Source organism: Bombina bombina, chromosome 4 (genome assembly GCF_027579735.1).
Source record: "Bombina bombina isolate aBomBom1 chromosome 4, aBomBom1.pri, whole genome shotgun sequence".
Taxonomy (NCBI): Eukaryota; Metazoa; Chordata; class Amphibia; order Anura; family Bombinatoridae; genus Bombina; species Bombina bombina.
Genome location: NC_069502.1, coordinates 883399324 through 883416560, shown reverse-complemented (window position 1 = coordinate 883416560; position 17237 = coordinate 883399324). Strand labels below are relative to the sequence as shown.

General features: G+C 40.7%; 1 protein-coding gene across 1 annotated transcript in view; it reads left to right on the top strand.

Moving 5' to 3' along the window:
* The window catches only part of SHPRH (SNF2 histone linker PHD RING helicase), a 307366-nt gene that overhangs the window by 168047 nt on the left and 122082 nt on the right, over positions 1 to 17237 (top strand). The window contains exons 13-14 of the mRNA XM_053712489.1: positions 16251 to 16507; positions 17111 to 17232. Of these exons, the coding sequence (XP_053568464.1) occupies positions 16251 to 16507; positions 17111 to 17232 (379 nt within the window). The remainder of the gene's footprint in view (positions 1 to 16250; positions 16508 to 17110; positions 17233 to 17237) is intronic.

Here is a 17237-nt window from a genome sequence, read left to right as displayed (position 1 = left end):
AGTGGATGTTCCAGGGGGGGTAGACAAAATGAGAAGTGATATACAACAATTGGAGGATTGGACAAACGACTGGGATCTAAAGTTTAACACAGCAAAGTGTAAAATAATGCATTTAGGGAAGAAAAATCCAAATGTTAATTACAGACTCAATGACACTTTACTGACTGTTACAGACGAGGAACAGGACTTGGGAATTATTATTTCAGATGATTTAAAACTTAGTAAACAATGTAGTAATGCAGCGAGTAAGGCTAGCAGAATGCTTGGATGTATTGGTAGAGGTATTTGCAGCAGAAATAGTAAGGTTCTTATGCCACTTTATAGATCATTAGTTAGGCCTCATCTTGAGTATTGTGTGCAGTTCTGGAGGCCATATCTTCAGAAGGATATTAACAAACTTGAATCTGTGCAAAGGAGGGCTACCAAAATGGTACATGGTCTAAAAAATAAAACTTACCAGGATAGGCTCAATGACCTAAATATGTATAGCTTAGAGGAGAGAAGGGAAAGAGGTGATATGATAGCAACTTTCAAGTACATTAAAGGGTTTAGTAAAACTGAGGCTGTGGGTATTTTACATAAAATGGAAAATTCAAGAACAAGGGGTCATGAGCTCAAGCTAAAGGGTAGTAGATTCAGGAGTAATTTGAGGAAGCACTTCTTTTCAGAAAGAGTGATTGATTTATGGAATAAACTTCCTCAAGAGGTAGTAGCAACAAACACTGTGGGGGACTTTAAAAATGCATGGGACAAGCATAGGGCTATCCTACGAACTAGATAAGTTTATACTGTTAGGTAAGGTCGGGCAGACTTGCTGGGCCTATGGCTCTTATCTGCCGTCAATATCTATGTTTCTATGTTTCAATTAAAGTCAGGGATTTTGTAGGCTCATAGTCAGCTGCATGATTAAACAATTATACCAGACTTGTGCTAATAATCATCAATTTAATATATGGGTCATTAACTGAAACAGAAACAACTGTGTAGGAAGATTAAAACTGGGTGAGGAACAGAAAAATTATGCTAACAAGGTGAGGTTGCTGAAGACAGTTTAATCTCAACAAGAAGACATAAGGTAGTTATACTACATCAGAAAGGTCTCTCCCAGGGAGAAATTTTAAGGCAAACAGGGGTTTCCAGATGTGCTGTCTAATCTCTTCAGAAGAAGAACAAAGAAACATCATGCTTACCTCCATTTGCAAGTTAGAAAATGTCCAGCAGTGCCTTCAGCTCAAAATTGGCAGATACCAGTGATACCCTGGTACACCCATCTAAAAGTGGTCTTCATAGAAGACTTGCCGCCAAAAAGCTGAACTTCCGACATGGAAACAAGGCCAAACGACACAACTGTGCACAAAAACGCAGGAACTGTGGTGCCGAAGAATGGCAGGTTCTCTGGACTGATGACTCAAAATTTGACCTCTCATTTTCCACTTCTTGATTAGAGTTTGAACACTGCTGATTTGCATTCTCACTTCCTTGGATATCTTTTTATATCCCTTTCCTGTTTTATACATTTCAACTACCTTTTTTCCGCAGATCCTTTGACAATTCTTTTGCTTTCCCCATGACTCAGAATCCAGTAATGTCAGTGCAGCACTGGATGAAAGGTGCAAGGGTCTGTCAGGAGTCCAGAAACTCATTGACCTTTTATACACACACACTAATTACAAGCAAACATATCACAGGTGAGGATGGTTAACTTTAATAGCCATTCAAAGCCCTTTGTGTCCTCTTGTGTGCATGTTATCAGGCCAAAATCACCAGGGTATGTAAACTTTTGATCAGGGTCATTTGGGTAGTTTTCTGTTGTCATTATGATTTAAAAAAAGTAAGCACAGTTGATTGATAATAAATTGCTTTAGCCAAACACTAACCATGAGTGAAAGAAATGTTTCTGTGTTATCATTCATATTCTCTGAAAAATGGCCAATAAATCATAAATTCTACCAGAGTATGTAAACTTATGAGCACAACTGTATATTAAAAACTATCTTCAGCCTAATGAAGCAAATGGAGTCCTAGAAGTAATTGTATGGCCCCTCCTCTCAACATCATCGAGTCTTTCTGGGATTACATGAAGAGACGGAAACAACTGAGGCTGCCTAAGTCCACAGAACTGTGGTTAGTTCTGCAAGGTGTTTGGAACAACCTATCTGTCGAGCTCCTAAAAAAACAGTGTGCAAATGTACCTAGAAGAAATGATGCTGTTTTGAAGGCAAAGGATGGTCACACCAAATATTGATTTGATTTAGGTTTTTCTTCTGTTCACTCACTTTGCATTTTGTTAATTGATAAAGGTAAACCATTAACAATTCCTATTTTTTTAACCACTTTTTTACACTTGCCTAAATCTTTTGCACAGTACAATATATTTTCACTTATTTATATATTTATACAAAATATATGGATTTTATATCTTTAAGAAACTGCAGACAAGTTATATTTCAGCACTTGTTAAAGATGAACATTTTATTAATGCTTTGATATTAATGTAAATATTTAAAGGGACATTTGTACTATATAATTTGTTTCCCCTTTAATGTGTCCCCAAATACTTGTTGTACCAGCTGTGGAGTATTAAAGGGACAGTTAACACCAGAATTTTTGTTGTTTAAAAAGAAAGATAATCCCTTTATAACCTATTCCCTAGTTTTGCATAACCAACACGGTTATAGAAATATACTTTTTACCTCTGTGATTACCTTGTATCTATGCTTCTGCAAACTGTCCCCTTATTTCAGTTCTTTTGACAGACTTGCATTTTAGCCAATCAGTGCTCACTCCAGGGTAACTTCACGTGCATGAGCTCAATGTTATCTATATGAAACACATGAACTAATGCCCCCTAATGGTCTAAATGCATTCAGATTAGAGGCAGTCTTCAAGGTCTAAGAAATTAGCATATGAGCCTCCTAGGTTTAGCTTTCAACTAAGAATACCAAGAGAACAAAGCAAAATATGGATCTTTCAGAATCCAAAAAGGAATATAGAGACGCCCTTTAAAGAAATACAGATGCAATTTACCTATCTTGGTATTAATATATGCTGAAACCCTAAACAATGGTACAACATTAATTTTGTCCCTATTATTAGTAAATTAAAAGAAGATCTAGAAAAACAAAATTTATGCTTACCTGATAAATTTCTTTCTTTCCGGACATGGAGAGTCCACAACGTATTTCCAATTACTAGTGGGATATTCAACTCCTGGCCAGCATGAGGAGGCAAAGAGCACCCCAGCAAAGCTGTTAAGTGTAACTGCCTTAGCCATAGCTCCCAGTCATTCAGCCGAAGGAAATGGAAAAGAAAGAAACATAAGGGTGAAAAAGGGGCCTGAGGTTTACAGAAAAAACTGCCAAATTATAATGAGAATAGAGGGCGGGGTTGTGGACTCTCAATGTCCGGAAAGAAAGAAATTGATCAGGTAAGCATACATTTTGTTTTCTTTCCTATGACATGGAGAGTCCAAGACGTCATTCCAATTATTAGTGGGAACCAATATCCAAGCTAGAGGAGACAGAATTATCAGGGAGGGAAAAAAAAAGGCAGGAGGACCTAAACAGAAGGTGCCACCGCTTGAAGAACCTTTCTCCCAAAAGAAGCCTCGGCCGTATCCAATTTGTAGAGTTTTGAAAAAGTATGCAGAGAGCACCATGTAGCCACCTTGCAAATCTGTTCCACAGAAGCTTTATTTTTGAAGCCCAAGAAGAGGACACAGCCCTAGTGGAATGAGCCGTAATTCTGTCAGGAGGCTGCTGTTTAACAGTCTCATAAGCCAAACGAATCAAACTTCTCAACAAGAGAGACAGAGAAGTAGAAGTCGCTTCTGACCCTTATGCTTTTCAGAGAAAACAACAAACAGGGCATAAGATTGCCGAAAATATTTAGTAGCTTGTAAGTAAAATTTTAGAGCCTGCACAACAACCAAGTTATGCAAAAGGCGCTCTTTTTGAGAAGAAGGATTAGGACAAAAAGAATGAACAACAATTTCCTGATTAATGTTTCGATCCGGTACCACCTTAGGAAGAAACCCCAATTTAGTACGAAGGACCGCCTATCAGCATGAAAAATAAAGTAGGGGGGATCCCATTGCAGAGCTGAGAGCTCAGGTACTCTACGAGCAGAAGAAATAGCAACAAGAAACAAAACCTTCCAGGATAAAAGTTTAATATCAACAACATGCATTGGCTCAAACGGAAAATAAATAAATATAAACATGCTCTTAAATTTTCATTTTTTATTATATATATATATATATATATATATATATATATATATATATATATATATATATGTGTGTGTGTGTGTGTGTACATGAAAAAAATAATATATATATATTTTTTTTTCATGTACACACACATATATATATATATATATATATGTACATTTTTTATTATATATATATATATGTATTTTTTATCATTTTTTTATACATATTTTTCATTAAATGTATTAGTTTCCCACATTTTAACAAATAGTTCCCTCCTATACAAATTGTCCTTCAATACACACTATATAATGTGAATTTTAAAACCCCCAGCTCCATAAAGGCACAAATTGTCCTTCAATACACACTATATAATGTGAATTTTAAAACCCCAGCTCCATAAAGGCACAAACTGAATAATAATATTCAGGGACATGATTGCTCCAAACAATAAACACTAAACTCCTGTGGTGGTGAATACAAATCTGGTTCAAGCCTTGTTTTTAATATTGATGTTTCTTTATTATCTATACTGATATTCCTTTATTATCCTTTAAATTTCACTCTCAAATCAGCCTTATATATAGTTAAGAATGTGATAAACTTAATTCCTTTATAAATTGCAAAACAAATCATAGCTATATTGCTTAGCACAGTATTTTATCATAGAACCAGCTGCAGCAAATATCAGCATCTTGATTGCACACACTATGCCAATTGTTCAATCAACTACTCAAAGCAAGGGTATAAAAAGCCCAATCTCATTGACAGGTGTATGCTTGAAAAAGGCTGCTGTGTCAGCTGAAACGCGTTGCAATACACCTGTCAAGGACCGTTACTTGGATATACAGTTCTACCAGTGCTATTTTTGAGCAATTCAGCTTGCCATAGAATCCTCATCACGTGAGCGCAGTAAGACTGCAATCAGCTTACGCTGCAAATACCACTCTGGGTTCATCACGGTAATTAAACCTTTACAAATCCCACCAGGAAACCAACATCGTATAACTTTGTTTAAAGTTTAAAGTTTCTTCAGGCACTTGGATTCAAACCTGTGACACATCTTCACAAAGCACGGACACGGAGCTACGCATTGGGTTTGATAAAAACCAGCTGCAAGTATTATACATACTAAAAACACTAACTGCAAGTTCAATTCTAACAGTGTCAGGCAATCCACTCCTTCCAGGTTGTTATATTATACAATTTAAAGCTGTAAGGTTCATTGTTTTACCGAAATTGGTTACACTTGTACTAAGATTACATTCTTACAAAGTGTACTGGAATATGCTATGTAACTATTATTCGTTTTGCCTAATATAAAACAAAAGCAGTATAAGTTTTGAAAAGAAAAATTCTTTATCATTGTATTATAGGATCATTCAGCTTTATGTGGTTGGCCAACCTACATTTATATTGTTTTAAAAAAATAAATGTTATTTTATTTTTCTTACAAATATTTGACCACACTCCTTTGTCTCATATTGGCATTAATAGATCCCACCTACTACTCTTTTACATTATCCAAAATTGGATGTGTATAGTTCTATTTACACAGTGCAATTTATATTAGGTCCATTTATTACTAGACCCATTTATTTATATAAATACAGTTTCTCTTGTAAGATGTATAGAGTCCACGGATTCATCCATACTTGTAGGATATTCTCCTTCCCTACAGGAAGTGGCAGAGAGAGCACCCACAGCAGAGCTGTCTATATAGCTCCTCCCTTAGCTCCACCCCCCAGTCATTCTCTCTGCCTGCTTAACAGCTAGGATGGGCAAAGTGAGTGTGGTGACAAAACAAAAATCTAATTTCTCTGCGCCTGACTGCTTGGAGATTGAACGCCTGATTCTATCAAAGCGTGGTTTCTCTGAGTCGGTCATTGATACCCTGATTCAGGCAGATGTCCCAGACGTTCAAGCGTTTAGTCAGGCCTTGGTCAGGATCAAGCCTGTATTTAATCCTGTTGCTCCGCCATGGAGCCTAAACTTGGTTCTTAAAGTTCTTCAAGGGGTTCCGTTTGAACCTATGCATTCCATAGATATTAAGCTTCTATCTTGGAAAGTTTTGTTTTTAGTAGCTATCTCTTCGGCTCGAAGAGTTTCTGAGTTATCTGCTTTACAGTGTGACTCACCTTATCTTATTTTCCATGCAGATAAGGTGGTTTTACGTACCAAACCTGGATTCCTTCCTAAGGTTGTTTCTAATAGGAATATCAATCAGGAAATTGTGGATCCTTCGCTGTGTCCTAATCCTTCTTCAAAAAAGGAACGTCTGTTGCACAATCTTGATGTGGTTCGTGCTTTAAAGTTCTACTTACAAGCAACCAAAGTTTCCGTCAAACATCTTCATTGTTTGTTGTCTATTCTGGTAAGCGGAGAGGTCAAAAGGCTACGGCTACCTCTCTTTCTTTTTGGCTGAAAAGCATCATCCGTTTGGCTTATGAGACTGCTGGCCAGCAGCCTCCTGAAAGAATTACTGCTCATTCTACTAGAGCAGTGGCTTCCACATGGGCTTTTAAAAATGAGGCTTCTGTTGAACAGATTTGTAAGGCTTCAAACTTTTTCCAAATTTTACAAATTCGATTCTTTTGCTTCTTCTGAGGCTATTTTTGGGAGAAAGGTTCTACAAGCAGTGGTGCCTTCCGTTTAAGGAACCTGTCTTGTTCCCTCCCTTCATCCATGTCCTAAAGCTTTGGTATTGGTATCCCACAAGTATGGATGAATCCGTGGACTCAATACATCTTACAAGAGAAAACAGAATTTATGCTTACCTGATAAATTTCTTTCTCTTGTGATGTATCGAGTCCACGGCCCGCCCTGTCTATTTAAGACAGGTAGTATATTTTTATTTAAAAAACTTCAGTCACCACTGCACCCTATAGTTTCTCCTTTTTCTTCCTAGCCTTCGGTCGAATGACTGTGGGGTGGAGCTAAGGGAGGAGCTATATAGACAGCTCTGCTGTGGGTGGTCTCTCTGCCACTTCCTGTAGGGAAGGAGAATATCCCACAAGTATGGATGAATCCGTGGACTTGATACATCACAAGAGAAAGAAATTTGTCAGGTAAGCATAAATTCTGTTTTCTCCAACATAGGTGTGTCCGGTCCACGGCGTCATCCTTACTTGTGGGATATTCTCTTCCCCAACAGGAAATGGCAAAGAGCCCAGCAAAGCTGGTCACATGATCCCTCCTAGGCTCCGCCTACCCCAGTCATTCTCTTTGCCGTTGTACAGGCAACATCTCCACGGAGATGGCTTAGAGTTTTTTAATGTTTTTTCGCAATTGCAGTAATAAAGTGTGTTCAGTTTAAAATTTAAAGTGACAGTAACGGTTTTATTTTAAAACGTTTTTTGTACTTTGTTATCAAGTTTATGCCTGTTTAACATGTCTGAACTACCAGATAGACTGTGTTCTGAATGTGGGGAAGCCAGAATTCCTATTCATTTAAATAAATGTGATTTATGTGATAATGACAATGATGCCCAAGATGATTCCTCAAGTGAGGGGAGTAAGCATGGTACTGCATCATTCCCTCCTTCGTCTACACGAGTCTTGCCCACTCAGGAGGCCCCTAGTACATCTAGCGCGCCAATACTCCTTACTATGCAACAATTAACGGCTGTAATGGATAATTCTGTCAAAAACATTTTAGCCAAAATGAACACTTGTCAGCGTAAGCGCGGCTGCTCTGTTTTAGATACTGAAGAGCATGACGACGCTGATATTAATATCTCTGAAGGGCCCCTAACCCAGTCTGATGGGGCCAGGGAGGTTTTGTCTGAGGGAGAAATTACTGATTCAGGGAACATTTCTCAACAGGCTGAACCTGATGTGATTGCATTTAAATTTAAGTTGGAACATCTCCGCATTCTGCTTAAGGAGGTATTATCCACTCTGGATGATTGTGACAAGTTGGTCATCCCAGAGAAACTATGTAAAATGGACAAGTTCCTAGAGGTGCCGGGGCTCCCAGAAGCTTTTCCTATACCCAAGCGGGTGGCGGACATTGTTAATAAAGAATGGGAAAGGCCCGGTATTCCTTTCGTCCCTCCCCCCATATTTAAAAAATTGTTTCCTATGGTCGACCCCAGAAAGGACTTATGGCAGACAGTCCCCAAGGTCGAGGGAGCGGTTTCCACTTTAAACAAACGCACCACTATACCCATAGAGGATAGTTGTGCTTTCAAAGATCCTATGGATAAAAAATTAGAAGGTTTGCTTAAAAAGATGTTTGGTCAGCAGGGTTACCTTCTACAACCAATTTCATGCATTGTCCCTGTCGCTACAGCCGCATGTTTCTGGTTCGATGAGCTGATAAAGGCGGTCGATAGTGATTCTCCTCCTTATGAGGAGATTATGGACAGAATCAATGCTCTCAAATTGGCTAATTCTTTCACCCTAGACGCCACTTTGCAATTGGCTAGGTTAGCGGCTAAGAATTCTGGGTTTGCTATTGTGGCGCGCAGAGCGCTTTGGTTGAAATCTTGGTCGGCTGATGCGTCTTCCAAGAACAAGCTACTTAACATTCCTTTCAAGGGGAAAACGCTGTTTGGCCCTGACTTGAAAGAGATTATCTCTGATATCACTGGGGGTAAGGGCCACGCCCTTCCTCAGGATCGGCCTTTCAAGGCAAAAAATAAACCTAATTTTCGTCCCTTTCGTAGAAACGGACCAGCCCAAGGTGCTACGTCCTCTAAGCAAGAGGGTAATACTTCTCAAGCCAAGCCAGCTTGGAGACCAATGCAAGGCTGGAACAAGGGAAAGCAGGCCAAGAAACCTGCCACTGCTACCAAGACTGCATGAAATGTTGGCCCCCGATCCGGAACCGGATCTGGTGGGGGGCAGACTCTCTCTCTTCGCTCAGGCTTGGGCAAGAGATGTTCTGGATCCTTGGGCGCTAGAAATAGTCTCCCAAGGTTATCTTCTGGAATTCAAGGGACTTCCCCCAAGGGGGAGGTTCCACAGGTCTCAGTTGTCTTCAGACCACATAAAAAGACAGGCATTCTTACACTGTGTAGAAGACCTGTTAAAAATGGGAGTGATTCATCCTGTTCCATTAAGAGAACAAGGGATGGGGTTCTACTCCAATCTGTTCATAGTTCCCAAAAAAGAGGGAACGTTCAGACCAATCTTAGATCTCAAGATCTTAAACAAGTTTCTCAAGGTTCCATCGTTCAAGATGGAAACCATTCGAACTATTCTTCCTTCCATCCAGGAAGGTCAATTCATGACCACGGTGGATTTAAAGGATGCGTATCTACATATTCCTATCCACAAGGAACATCATCGGTTCCTAAGGTTCGCATTCCTGGACAAACATTACCAGTTCGTGGCGCTTCCTTTCGGATTAGCCACTGCTCCAAGGATTTTCACAAAGGTACTAGGGTCCCTTCTAGCTGTGCTAAGACCAAGGGGCATTGCTGTAGTACCTTACTTGGACGACATTCTGATTCAAGCGTCGTCCCTTCCTCAAGCAAAGGCTCACACGGACATCGTCCTGGCCTTTCTCAGATCTCACGGATGGAAAGTGAACGTGGAAAAGAGTTCTCTATCCCCGTCAACAAGGGTTCCCTTCTTGGGAACAATTATAGACTCCTTAGAAATGAGGATTTTTCTAACAGAGGCCAGAAAAACAAAACTTCTAGACTCTTGTCGGATACTTCATTCCGTTCCTCTTCCTTCCATAGCTCAGTGCATGGAAGTGATCGGGTTGATGGTAGCGGCAATGGACATAGTTCCTTTTGCGCGCATTCATCTAAGATCATTACAACTGTGCATGCTCAGTCAGTGGAATGGGGACTATACAGACTTGTCTCCGAAGATACAAGTAAATCAGAGGACCAGAGACTCACTCCGTTGGTGGCTGTCCCTGGACAACCTGTCACAAGGGATGACATTCCGCAGACCAGAGTGGGTCATTGTCACGACCGACGCCAGTCTGATGGGCTGGGGCGCGGTCTGGGGATCCCTGAAAGCTCAGGGTCTTTGGTCTCGGGAAGAATCTCTTCTACCGATAAATATTCTGGAACTGAGAGCGATATTCAATGCTCTCAAGGCTTGGCCCAGCTAGCGAGGGCCAAGTTCATACGGTTTCAATCAGACAACATGACAACTGTTGCGTACATCAACCATCAGGGGGGAACAAGGAGTTCCCTAGCGATGGAAGAAGTGACCAAAATCATTCTATGGGCGGAGTCTCACTCCTGCCACCTGTCTGCTATCCACATCCCAGGAGTGGAAAATTGGGAAGCGGATTTTCTGAGTCGTCAGACATTGCATCCGGGGGAGTGGGAACTCCATCCGGAAATCTTTGCCCAAGTCACTCAGCTGTGGGGCATTCCAGACATGGATCTGATGGCCTCTCGTCAGAACTTCAAAGTTCCTTGCTACGGGTCCAGATCCAGGGATCCCAAGGCGGCTCTAGTGGATGCACTAGTAGCACCTTGGACCTTCAAACTAGCTTATGTGTTCCCGCCGTTTCCTCTCATCCCCAGGCTGGTAGCCAGGATCAATCAGGAGAGGGCGTCGGTGATCTTGATAGCTCCTGCGTGGCCACGCAGGACTTGGTATGCAGATCTGGTGAATATGTCATCGGCTCCACCTTGGAAGCTACCTTGGAGACGAGGCCTTCTTGTTCAGGGTCCGTTCGAACATCCGAATCTGGTTTCACTCCAGCTGACTGCCTGGAGATTGAACGCTTGATTTTATCGAAGCGAGGGTTCTCAGATTCTGTTATCGATACTCTTGTTCAGGCCAGAAAGCCTGTAACTAGAAAGATTTACCACAAAATTTGGAAAAAATATATCTGTTGGTGTGAATCTAAAGGATTCCCTTGGGACAAGGTTAAGATTCCTAGGATTCTATCCTTCCTTCAAGAAGGATTGGAAAAAGGATTATCTGCAAGTTCCCTGAAGGGGCAGATTTCTGCCTTGTCGGTGTTACTTCACAAAAAACTGGCTGCTGTGCCAGATGTTCAAGCCTTTGTTCAGGCTCTGGTTAGAATTAAGCCTGTTTACAAACCTTTGACTCCTCCTTGGAGTCTCAATTTAGTTCTTTCAGTTCTTCAGGGGGTTCCGTTTGAACCCTTGCATTCCGTTGATATTAAATTATTATCTTGGAAAGTTTTGTTTTTAGTTGCAATTTCTTCTGCCAGAAGAGTTTCAGAATTATCTGCTCTGCAGTGTTCTCCTCCTTATCTGGTGTTCCATGCAGATAAGGTGGTTTTACGTACTAAACCTGGTTTTCTTCCAAAAGTTGTTTCTAACAAAAACATTAACCAGGAGATTATCGTACCTTCTCTGTGTCCGAAACCAGTTTCAAAGAAGGAACGTTTGTTGCACAATTTGGATGTTGTTCGCGCTCTAAAATTCTATTTAGATGCTACAAAGGATTTTAGACAAACATCTTCCTTGTTTGTTGTTTAATCCGGTAAAAGGAGAGGTCAAAAAGCAACTTCTACCTCTCTCTCTTTTTGGATTAAAAGCATCATCAGATTGGCTTACGAGACTGCCGGACGGCAGCCTCCCGAAAGAATCACAGCTCATTCCACTAGGGCTGTGGCTTCCACATGGGCCTTCAAGAACGAGGCTTCTGTTGATCAGATATGTAGGGCAGCGACTTGGTCTTCACTGCACACTTTTACCAAATTTTACAAGTTTGATACTTTTGCTTCTTCTGAGGCTATTTTTGGGAGAAAGGTTTTGCAAGCCGTGGTGCCTTCCATTTAGGTGACCTGATTTGCTCCCTCCCTTCATCCGTGTCCTAAAGCTTTGGTATTGGTTCCCACAAGTAAGGATGACGCCGTGGACCGGACACACCTATGTTGGAGAAAACAGAATTTATGTTTACCTGATAAATTACTTTCTCCAACGGTGTGTCCGGTCCACGGCCCGCCCTGGTTTTTTAATCAGGTCTGATAATTTATTTTCTTTAACTACAGTCACCACGGTACCATATGGTTTCTCCTATGCAAATATTCCTCCTTAACGTCGGTCGAATGACTGGGGTAGGCGGAGCCTAGGAGGGATCATGTGACCAGCTTTGCTGGGCTCTTTGCCATTTCCTGTTGGGGAAGAGAATATCCCACAAGTAAGGATGACGCCGTGGACCGGACACACCGTTGGAGAAAGTAATTTATCAGGTAAACATAAATTCTGTTTTTTTTTCACTTTACACTGTTTTCCTTTTTTCATCCATATAATATTTTTATATCTTCTTTCACATATAGTGAGAAATCAAAAAATATATTATTGTTCTAGCACATTATTGTTCTTATCATATTTTAGTTTTTTAATATAGCACAGAGCTTCTTACGCATAATCTTATCTCCATTAGTTTGTTATAGCTTCCTCAGCGCTCTTGTTACCTCCTCCCACTTTTCTATTGACTCAAACGGAACCTGCTGCAAAACTTTCAGAACTAAATTAATGCTCCATGGGGAGCAACAGGTTTAAACACAGACCTGATTCTAACCAGGGCCTGTACAAAGGCTTGAACATCTGGTAGGTCTGCCAGACGTTTGTGCAAAAGGATAGATAACGCAGAAATCTGACCATTTAGGGTACTGACCGATAAACCCTTATTCAGGCCATCCTGAAGAAAAGACAAAATCCGGGGAATCCTCACCCGGCTCAAGGAGAATCCCTTAGATTTACACCAATAAAGATATTTACGCCATATCTTATGGTAAATCTTTCGAGTAACCAGTTTTCGAGCATGAATCATAGTTTCAATGACAGCTTCAGATAAACCACGTTTAGCCAGAACTAGGCGTTCAATCTGCAAGCAGTTAGCTTCAGAGAATCTAGATTTGGATGGAGGATAGGACCCTCAAGTAGAAGGTCTTTCCTCAGAGGTAACCTCCAAGAAGTTAGAGATGACATCCTTACTAGATCCACGAACCAGATCCTGCGAGGCTTTGCAGGAGCTATCAGTATCACCAATGCTCTCTCCTGTTTGATACGAGCAATGACTCATGGATGGAGAGCAAACGGAGGAAACAGATAAGCCAGAGAAAACCTCCAAGGAACCGCTAGAGCATCTATCAGAACGGCCTGAGGATCTCTTGACCTTGAAACATACTTTGGAACCTTGGCGTTGTGGTGGGACGCCATCAGATCCAACTCTGGGAACCCCCCACTTGAGGAATATCTGAGAAAACACTTCCGGATGGAGAGCCCACTCCCCGGGATGAAAGGTCTGTCTTCTCAGAAAATCTGCTTCCCAGTTGTCCATTCCTGGAATGTGGATAGCAGATAGGAGACAATCGTGGGCTTCCGCCCAATGCAGAATGCGAGTCACCTCCTTCATGGCTAAGGAACTCCGAGTCCCTCCCTGGTGGTTGATGTAAGCCACTGAGGTGATGTTGTCTGATTGGAATCTGATAAATTGGCCCAACGACGGTTGAGGCCACACTGATAGGGCATTGAAGATAGTTTTTCAACTCCAAGATGTTTATGGGAAGAGAGGACTCTTCCCGAGACCACAGGCTCTCTGAGCCTTAAGAGGGCCCCAAACAGCTCCCCAGTCTGACAGGCAGGCGCCTGTAGTCACATTTTCCCAGGAAGGTCCCAGAAAGCAAGTGCCCCGAGACAGATGTTCTTGTGACACCCACCACGAGAGTCTCTTGTTAGACGGTCCAAATTTGTCCTCTGAGATAAATCAGAATGATCTCCGTTCCATTGACGGAGCATACAAAGCTGCAGCAGTCGAAGATGGAACTGTGCATAAGGAATGATGTCCATGGATGCTACCATCAGACCAATCACCTCCATGCATTGAGCCACAGGTGGACGAAAGGTAGACTGGAGAGAAAGGCAGGAAGCAAGAATCTTGTCTTTTCTGACCTCCGTCAGAAAAATCTTCATGGACAGGGAATCTATTATAGTCCCTAGGAAACACACTTTGGTAGATGGAACAAGATACATTTTTTCCAAATTCACCTTCCACCCATGGGAACGAAGAAAAGACAACAGCATCTCTGTATGAGATTGGGCTAGTTGGAAAGATGGCGCCTGAACCAAGATGTTGTCTAGATAAGGCACCACAGCAATTCCCTGAGATCTGATCACAATAGTGCCCCCAGAATTTTTGTGAATATTCTGGGTGCCGTGGCCAGACGAAATGTAAGAGCAACAAATTAAAAGTGCTTGTCCAGAAATGCAAACCTCAGATAATGATGGTGTTCCCTGTGAATGGGAACATGAAGATATGCGTCCTTTTAGGTCTATGGTCATCATAAACTGACCTTCCTGTACCAAAAGAAGAATGGAACGAATAGTTTACATCTTGAAGGACAGAACCCTGAGGAATTTGTTGAGACACTTGAGGTCTAGAATGGGTCAAAAATTTCCCTCCTTTTTGGGAACCACAAATAGATTTGAATAGAATCCTAGACCCTGTTCTGCTAGAGGGACAGGAACAATAATTCCCAGAGCAAAAAAAGGTCTTTTACACAGTTTAAGGACGACGACTTTGGTCCCTTAAAGTTACGAAAGGAACGGAAATTAGAGATCTGACCACCTCTAGGTCTATTCTTCTTGTTTTGAGGTAAGAAAGATCCCTTTCCACCAGTAATCTCTGAAATGATCTCTGACTAGATAGTGTTGCAGCGATCCGCTGTGGAAAAACCAGACCCGCTCAGTAGAGCAAGGAGCGGCGTTCTGGAAAAAGGAGCTTTTACATTAAATTTCTCTGCAATACTTTAGTATATAAATCTGCCGGTAAGCTAATGTTATATAATTCTGCACTATGTGCAGAATTATATAACATTAGTTTGTAAGTTTACTGCCCCTTTAAGAGAATACTGCAGTATTTTAATTTTTCTGTGTAGGCAAAAACAGCTATTCCAATTGACAAAGGTAAAAAGAGCAGTTTGCAAAACAATTTAACAACCTTCAGGAAGAAAATGGATTCTAGGAAACACTTTAAAGAGGAAAACATTGCCCGTTTAATATGAAGTGTGAATGATCACATCCGTTTATAAAGGCAGGCTAATCAAAGGGGTTCTGAGTGTCGGTTCATTCCTTCAAGGGACATAAAAAGTATTATTTGTTTCTTTGTTGTGTCTAAAAGAAAGCATTTCATGTCGTATTATAGTTTTTTTTTTTAGTAAAATGGATTTCTCTCTGAAATGAAATGAACATGTTTTCTTTTCATTCTGAGAGAGCGCTTTCTGTATGTATTCTTGTCATGCTTGTCAGACTGTCCACCAATAAAGCATTGGGGTATCTGTTGATCAACCAGTGAATAATCACGCCTTAAAGGGACATTAAACACTAAAGACATGCTAGCTAGAATGACGGAGTAAAATCAGTATTGTAAGTATGATATGCAGATATGTTTCAAATTGTATTAGTTGTATTGTCTATGAAGCTCTGGGGGCTGCCATGTTGTAATTCATAGAAATTGCTCAGAAAAGGAGCTATATTTAGTTCATGCTGAAGATCTCAGGAATAGATTGTTACATAGAGGATCTAATGAAGTAGCATTAGAAAAAATACTATTGGAAGTCTCAACTATGAAAAGAGTTCTTTTAAAGATAGAAAGGGAAAACTAATTCTAATGAAAGAGATGTTTATTTTTTCCACTCAGTATAGTGACAATTCCCTAGGTCTGCCTAGGGGGATGAGGAGCTAGTCTAATTTGCGGCCATCTTCCCGCGTGGCCAGGCTCCACCCCAATGGAACTTTTGCTCAGACTATTACTCTGTCAATATTAAATGGTGATCATTTTGTAACCTAGGTTTCCTTTATCTAATTTCTATGATGAAGCTAGTTAGCAATAGCTATTAGCGAGCCACGAGTGTGCGTAACCCATGGCTGTGAAGTATAGTGTTAAAGTCTGGAGTCTGCACTTCCTATTCTAACTGGAAGGCAAAGCACAGGATTATCGGAATTAAATTACACGGAAAGGTGATAAGTGTATTACAATCTTTTTTGTTGTTGTTTTTTGTTAAACGTAATTAAACATTTTAAATTAGTCATGATGTGTTTAATGCCCCTTTATGTTACACTTCCTGTTCTGTCCCTTTCAGATTCAGATCCCACCACAAACAGAAGAAGTTCATTGGCTTCACTTCTCTCCCGTGGAAAGGCACTTCTACCATAGACAGCATGAGGTTTGCTGCCAGGATGCACTGGCAAAGCTGCGCAAGATATCAGATTGGTCTCTCAAGCTAAGCAGCTTGGACAGGCGAACAGTCTCCTCCATCCTGTATCCTCTACTGAGGCTGAGGCAGGCCTGTTGCCATCCGCAGGCTGTACGAGGCGAGTTTCTACCGCTACAGAAGAGGTAATCTGAACATTTAAAGGGACACTAAAGTCAAAATTTAAACTGTCATTCAGATTGATCATGCAGTTTTAAGAGACTTTCCAATTTACTTCTATTGTCAAATTGTGCACAGTCTTTCCAAATGCACACTTTATAAGGAACCAGCTCCTACTGAGCATATGCAAGAGTTCAGTGTATACACATAGGAGTATGTGATTGGCTAATGGCTGTCACATGATACAGGGGACTGGCAAATTAAAGTAAAAAATTTGACTGCTCCATTTAAATTTCAGAGTAAATGCCCATCCTATTTTTATAATGTACTTGTTGATTATGCAATTCTACTGTATTTAATAATCCTTTAACATTCAATTCTTTTTACAAGCCTCTAGTGTTATTTTAAATTTGTATCAGAGTTTATGTCCTAGTGAGTGCTGATTACAGTTTACTAAACCATACAACGAAATGTAAAGGAATTTAGAGTTTTTTGTTATCTGGATGGCCACCTAACTTTAATTTGCAGTTTAGCCGTTGTAATGGAACCTTACTGGACAGTTTTACCCATCTACAGGACATTTAGTTTTCTGATCTTGCGTCACTGCTGACACTTTTTTTTTCTTGTAGCACAATGACTATGGAAGAATTGCTGACTTCACTTCAGAAGAAATGTCGCACTGAGTGTGAAGAAGCTCACCGGTTGCTTGTTTGTGCTCTCAATGGTCTTGCCGGAATACACATAATTAAAGGTGAT